The 7,500-nt window shown below is 38.7% G+C and overlaps 2 protein-coding genes across 2 annotated transcripts in view; both read right to left on the bottom strand.

The window, feature by feature from the left end:
* ube2d2l (ubiquitin-conjugating enzyme E2D 2, like) overlaps window positions 1-2,860 on the bottom strand; it is a 13,599-nt gene extending 10,739 nt beyond the window's left edge. The window contains exon 1 of the mRNA XM_080035188.1: window positions 2,520-2,860. Within this exon, the coding sequence (XP_079891314.1) occupies window positions 2,520-2,543 (24 nt within the window). The 5' untranslated portion in view covers window positions 2,544-2,860. The remainder of the gene's footprint in view (window positions 1-2,519) is intronic.
* A 1,413-nt stretch (window positions 2,861-4,273) lies between these two features.
* The window catches only part of nfkb1 (nuclear factor of kappa light polypeptide gene enhancer in B-cells 1), a 50,072-nt gene continuing 46,845 nt past the window's right edge, over window positions 4,274-7,500 (bottom strand). Inside the window, 1 exon segment of the mRNA XM_080036129.1 lies at window positions 4,274-7,500. This exon segment is cut by the window's right edge and continues 192 nt beyond it. The gene's annotated coding sequence lies outside the window, so the exon portion shown is untranslated.

The following is a 7,500-nucleotide window of genomic DNA, read 5'->3' as shown; positions in this document are numbered from 1 at the left end:
GTGTGTGTGTGTGTGTGTGTGTGTTTTTCTGTTGGCGTGTGTGTGTGTGTGTGTGTGTGTATTTCTGTTGGCGCGTGTGTGTGTGTGTGTGTGTGTGTGTGTGTGTGCGTTTTTCTGTTGGCATGTGTGTGTGTGTATGTGTTTCTGTTGGCATGCGTGTGTGTGTGTGTGTGTGTATGTGTTTCTGTTGGCATGTGTGTGTGTGTGTGTGTATTTCTGTTGCCATGTAGCATGACATACAGGCTTCACAGATCATCTTTCAAGCTTGACTGAGTTAGGGGCGAGAATATTGTGAGTATTCGAAAGCTAGCTGGAAGAGAGAGGGGGCTTTACAACGGGTTCAATAGGTTCACATAATATACCTGATATTTAAAAGCTACAGTGCGTAACTTTTAGCTATAAATGCATGTTTGTTACATTCAAGCCATCGCCAAACAAGTTTACAAAGTTTATTAAGCCTATTATCAGCTCAACAAAACTCTCTGTGTGTAACTTGTTGTTGCCCCCACGAGGAATTCTGAGTAATTACAACAACACTGTCGGTGCATCGCCATCTACATGAGGTAAAGCCTTCAGTGATGGCACATGGATTTTATACCTTCTGCTGTACGTCCAGGTTTTTTTTTTTCTTAGCAGTAGAATCAACAACTGAAACATTTCTTGGGCTCTTCTTGGGATTTTTCTGAGCTCCTGCACCAGTGTCAGGGAGGGGAGGGGGGGGGGGGGGGACACCAGTTTGTAAACGCTGCCATACTGAGAAATACAGAGAGAGTTTTGTGGAGCTGATAATAGGCTTAATCAACTTTGTGTCAACTCGTTTGGTGATGGCTTGAATGTAACCGACATTCATTGAAATTAAGAGAAGTTACGCACTATAACTTTAAATTAACACATTTGGAGACTTCCCTGAGCCTCCACGAGCACCCCCCGAGAAGATCATTATTTACCATGGTTGCGTTCCGAATCGCATACTTTCTACTATATAGTATGTAGAAAAAAGATTTAGGATGTCCCGATTCTTGTGGCCAGATTTAGGATGGTTAGAAGTACCCGGATGTCCTACTTCATGCGGCCAAGATTGTTAGTGTTGAAAAGTGCATCCTATTTGGGCGATTCTGACCCACAATCCAGTGCGCACGTGAAGTGACGTCACATCGACGAAGCCTCCATATGAAAACAAACGGGGATGAGACGGATATAAAAGCAAGAGGCAAGATCAAGGCGCAATGTTATGATGAAATAAGAGAGTAAAAGTATGTCCCAATAGTATGCCTACTGCATCCTAACTAGATTATTTTTATCGTCGGATGTAGTATGTAGAATAGAAAAAAGAAAGAGGAGGAGATTCGGAACACAACCTATGTGTGCAATAAACAGTAACTATCCTTCGATGCAGCAACCTGTTAAAACCTGCAAACTGAAAGCTCACCTGTGTACAGACTGCACCTTGGCCCATGGAATTCAGATATGAAATTAAATCTCTTATTTTTTTTAGGGTGTGTGTGTGTGTGTGTGTGTGTGTGTGTGTGGTTTTGTGTGTGTGTGTGTGTGTGTGTGTGTGTGTGTGTGTGTGTCTGGACTCTGTACATAAAGCAGTTCAGCTTGTTGGTTAAAATAATGAACAAGCAGGATTCATTCACGCAGTTGTTTTTGCAATTTTTCAAAAATATTTTTCACTATTTTTGAAAATGTATATGTTTGCATATCATAGTGAATACACATTTTTGCATGTTCATTCTTAGGGCTATTCTGAAGGTTATTACAGAAGGATTTGTTCATATGTTGTTCACTGTCTGATTTATGAGACATTTTCTTCTTTAAAACATGCTGAACATGCATTTATTAAGACCTGTAGGCTACATAGTATTTTTATGATTTGTAAAATGAAAAAAAGCTGTATCCAAAATCTATTACGTAAAAACGTTGTACACTAACATGTTCTAAAAGTGAAATAAAGATTTTAACATCGAGAATTTTAAGTTTTTAAAAAAGACGTAAATGTTCACATAACTAGTTCCATATCTCCGAATTTGCATATTTATTTCAAACATTTCTGGAAAAGTCGTCATACAAAAAATACGTGTTTTAATGTCAGTAATCAACTGGCAAAGTTTCATGAAGATATATATAAGTTAAAAATATTACCCTATACACCTGCAGTGACTGGCTTGAAATTATAACTAAGGAACATCGAAGGGCCTAAAAGCTAACTAGCGCAATGAAATGCATTTTTTTCTATCAAAAACCATAATAATAAGATGTCACACCTATCACAGCGCACGTATTAAATGCCCAATAACTTCCCCTTTTGGCGTAGACACCGTACAACAAATACCGGAGGAGATATTTGTATAATTTGACAGTTTTTTTTGTTGGTGTGTGAAATGTGTTTTGTGTCTATACGGCAGTAGCTACATAGCGAGCTAACGCTACTAGCCGTCAAGCTAAGCTAAAAAAAAAAAACTGACATTTTAACCGGTTTTGGTTGAATAAATGGAATAAAATTGAGAGTTATTTACCTTAGAGATCCGTTTTAAAGCCATTGCGTGTGTGTAGAAGGGACCAGCTGTGGAGGAAAGAGGAAGGAGGAAAGCTAGCTGGCTGCTAACTCACTAGCATCTAGGACTAGTACAACAAGCTGGCGGTGGCTAACGTTAGCTCTCAATATGCTAATGATAAATCGAGTTAAAATAGGTTGTTTTTTTGTAGTTTCTCGCGGATTAAATGTGAGTATTGAGACTGATCCCCCCAACACGGCAGCCTTGGGTTTAGGCTGGCTCTCAAATTTCACACAGTAGCGACCGCGGCGGCTCAAAATGTCTCCCGTTATAATGTTAAAACACCGAGCAGCTGTCACAAGCGAAACGAACGAAAGAACCGGTGGCAGGACGTCTCACTCGTAGCGGTTTCTACGGACCACAGAGAACTACAGAATGACGTCATATAACTACAAACAGACGTCCCACTCCCTATTGCAATCTGGGAACCATAACGAATTTGTGACCGTATGAGGGCGCAGTTGTAGAATTTAAAATATATCAACCCACCCAGGCTCACTAATAATAACTAATTTGGTCCACACACAGCACAAAACGTTGTAGTTTCACAAACGGTCCTGAAATTACACCCCTATTTCATGATAAATAAAAGATTGATTGTAGCATATGTTTAAAGGGACACTGTGTAACATTTTAAGTAATTTATTAGCTAAAAATCAATATCCTCATTCATAAATATGTTCTCATTGGTGTAAAATCACCTCTGCCAATAATCTGAATTATCCTCCTGAGCGGAGAATTACAAATATTAATGTTACATTTTGTCCATTGAGCGGGCAGGTCGTATGGAGGAATCCATGTTTTTGGAATGTCATCAGGTGCATTGTTTAAAATTTAGAATTGTTCTTGTCCTTGAAGGCCACTGTAGCTTCTGTTATTATTCTAAAGGGGTGGGGTTACCCAGGGAGTGTTGCATTCTAGAACTTTCTAGAATTTACTTGATGATGTCACACTGTCCCTTTAAAAGGTGCAGTGTGTTAGAAAAATAACTCTAATTTGTATGATATTATGCCCCCCCCCCCCCCCCCATTAATATGCATTTACTCTTGTATAATCAATTTAAACAATTTGTATATTCTTCACATTTGACTTTAATAAATGTTCTCACTCAACATTTCTTGGTGCTGTGGAAACGAGGAGGTGAAACAGCTATAAAACCTAAACCTGATTCTCCCATAGATAGCAACATTCCTGAGGCCTGATAACGCAAAGGCCTTTTCGGGCCAAGCAAGACTGGGGAGCTTAACCCAGTCACTAAAGGTCAGCAGAGGACGTCGGGAGAGAGAAGGGGATGTTTCCAAACACACATGGCAACAATAAATTGCCACTTTGTTAGAGATAATAAAGCCCCTTGCTGTCGAGAAGGGACTTCACTTTTTGACTTTCCTGTCCCTGAAGGCTGCATAACCTCTCCTGTGATATCACTTCATTAAACATCCTCTAAGAACTTGGAAACTTCTCTCCAGTCATCCTTTATTTTTGCCTTCCATATTTCCGAATAAACAAACACGTATTTTAACATCCTGTTAAGTGTGTGGAATTTATTGAAATGTTTCAGAACAAATTTGGTAGAAATGGAATATAATATTCATAAGTAGCCTATGTTTCAATTAGAGTATCTCTAATCTCTTGTTTTTTATGAGATTAGAACGAGCCTTTTGAATCTACGTAGGAGAATTCATTTAAAATAAACAAGCTTGACACGTTTTTTTATATATAAAAAAACAACTTTATTTAAAAAAACAGAAGTTGGTGTTGAACTGTACAGTGCAGGGCAGAGATATAAATATCACGGTTTCACACAGGCTGTGTTTGAAAAGCCCTACTAACGTCCTACTCATACTAACGTCCTACTCATACTAAAAGCCATACTATCTTCCTACTCACACTAACGTCCTCCTACTCACACTAACGTCCTACTCACACTAACGTCCTACTCATACTAAAAGCCATACTATCTTCCTACTCATACTAACGTCCTACTCATACTAAAAGCCCTATTAAATCAAATCAGTTTTATTTGTATAGTATTAACGTCCTACTCATACTCATTTTGACATCAATTTGAGTATGTGTAAGATTTTGTGTATGGATCGATAGGACAACTTTTCCTACTCAACCGCCCCACAATGCATTGTGTCTTTTCAAACAAATTCTTTATTGCTTATGTATACTTCAGTGTAAACGGTCAGACGCACCTCGCATACACAATGGATGGTTAAGTAGACAAGTATGTAGTATATACATGTTGAGTATGTAGGAGGGAAGACATTAGTAGGGCTTTTACAACACGGCCACAGAGAGAGGAAAAGACTACATGGTTCCTCACAGCTATGGACTTCCTTTCCCACAATCCCTTGCAACATTTGCATCATTTTGCATAACTTTTTTTTTAACAGTTTGTCATTGTGCTGAAAAACATATATTTATATCCATCATATCTTGAGAAAACGCAAAGATACAAGAATCTTAAAAACATAATTCATATTTCTTTTATGAGTTTTCAGTGGTGAGACGGACAGAAAGTCGGTGGCCCTTTAAACTTAAAAAACGCTCAACAAATACAGAGAGAAATCAAGCTTTAAAAAATGCACGTGTAAAGGGACACATTCATGATTAACACAGAATCACAAAGCGCTGATGTGTGACATTTATATTCAAACAATGTTGTACGAGCCAATCAGGGGTCTATATAAGTAGGAACCAATCTGTGGTTCCGCAGTTTGCTACCCGGAAGACAAACGTTTTTTTGACAATTGTAGAGGCCAAGCCCAAGCTTTAAGCCCCGAGTTGCTGTACCGCGGAGTACCTTCTTGACGCATATTTCCTTGTTGTTATGAATGAGAGTCAGAGTCGTATTTGCAATTAAAACCATCCGTTCGGTTTATTCTTCTTTCAAGTGATTACAAACATATTCCTTTTGCTGCAGCCAAGTTGTATGGCGTGCTACGTGACTGAGTGTATGGTCAAAAACCGCTTGTCTTCCGAGTAGCAAACTGCGGAACCACAGATTGGTTCCTACTTATATAGACCCCTGATTGGCTCTTACAAATGTTATCGAATCTTTTTTTTTTGGCAAATTCTACTTTTCACAATCATTCCCATATGTATATTTTAGCACCTTTCCGTGACAGAGAACACATCCAAACAATAAAATCGATTAATTTGCAGTTAAAGGCCTACTTCACCGGTTTGAATATGAAGGTGTATTGAATTCTGAGATCCTATGTAGTATAAATGTGCGAAAAAAATTGAAATCGGTTCATCCTAGCCTGAGAAAAGGCAGAAAGAGTGTTTTTTTTAACCCTATATTTCTCTTTAACTTTAACTTACTTTGTAAATATTACTGTGATGTCTTTTACTGTGACATCACAGTAATATTTACAAAGTAAGTTTTTTTTAACCCTATATTTCTCTTTCTGTGATGTCACGAGAAAGAGAAATATAGGGTTAAAAAAACCACTCTTTCTGCCTTTTCTCAGGCTAGGATGGACCGATTTAATTTTGTTTTTGCACATTTATACTACATAGGATCTCAGAATTCAATACACCTTCATATTCAAACCGGTGAAGTAGGCCTTTAAATGGGTTAAAAAAAGTAAATTTTTCTACATTTCAGAGACTTAACTGAGAAGGTGTTTTATCCTAATGTCGTATTTATAGGTTGAAGTAGGCCTTTAAAAGTGTGATACTGCAAAAAAAAAAAAAAAAAACATTATTTTTTTAAAACCAATGACTAATGATGATTTTCTTCAGTGAGGAACAAAAGAAACATATTTACATTCTTTGGTTTAGCTCCTCACTTTTTTTTTTGTTTACCTTTATTTCTCCAGGTAAATCCCATTGAGACCGAAGACTCTTTTTCAAGGGAGACCTGTTTTCCTTTCCCACGTTACCATTCACACACACATTCATACACCGATAGCAGCAGGCTAACTATCGACATTCACACAAGGCAAGGTGGGTGAAGTGTCTTGCCCAAGGACACAACAACTATGACACAGGTGATAGGGCGGGGATCGAACCTCCAACCCTTTGATCATCGGCCGACCCGCTCTACCACCTGAGCCACAGTCACCCCACAATCAATCACTTTAAAAAATAAAATAAAATTGGTATCGTTGGGTTAAAATAAATAAAAAATAGTTTGGGAGATTTTTTAAAAAAGCTCAGAAATCCAACGTGAAGACAAGTGATCATTAGCTTAGGAGGGATGGATCATCAGAGGCAAATTGCACCAGCTAGACATTTTTATTTATTTATATCATTATTTTAAGATAATTTTTATGCATTTTCAAGCTTTATTAGACCGTACAGAGTTGAAATGGAGAGACAGACAGAGAGAGAGAGAGAGGGAGAGGGGGGGGATGACCTGCAGTATAGGTCCACGGGTCGGATTTGAACCCGCGACCACTGCAACGAAGGCTGGAGCCAATATGGTACACGCTCTATCCACTACACCACCGGAGCACCCCGACGTTTTTATTTTTAAATGCCCTGAGCCATTCTTAATTAAACATAACTTCTCCATAGGGCTTAAGGGGCATTTTACATCTAGCTGTTGCAATGGGCCCCAGAATATGGATGGATTGATAATAATATAAATCTTTGGTTGAAAAATGTGTTTTTGGATGTATTTCCTGCATTCAGACCGTTCATCTTTCAGTGTGTGTGTGTGTGTGTGTGTGTGTGTGTGTGTGTGTGTGTGTGTGTGTGTCTGTCAGTATGTGTGTGTGTGTGTGTGAGTGTGTGTGTGTGTGTGTGTGTGTGTGTGTGTGTGTCAGTATGTGTGTGTGTGTGTGTGTGTGTGTGTGTGTGTGTGTGTGTGTGTGTGTGTGTGTGTGTGTGTGTGTGTGTGTGTGTCAGTATGTGTGTGTGTGTGTGTGTGTGTGTGTGTGTGTGTGTGTGTGTCAGTATGTGTGTGTGTGTGTGTGTGTGTGTG

The sequence above is a fragment of the Ammodytes marinus genome, assembly GCF_949987685.1.
Source record: "Ammodytes marinus genome assembly, chromosome: 10".
NCBI classification, from domain to species: domain Eukaryota; kingdom Metazoa; phylum Chordata; class Actinopteri; order Uranoscopiformes; family Ammodytidae; genus Ammodytes; species Ammodytes marinus.
Note: the sequence above shows the minus strand (reverse complement) of the source record. Positions and strands in the feature narration are given on the sequence as shown.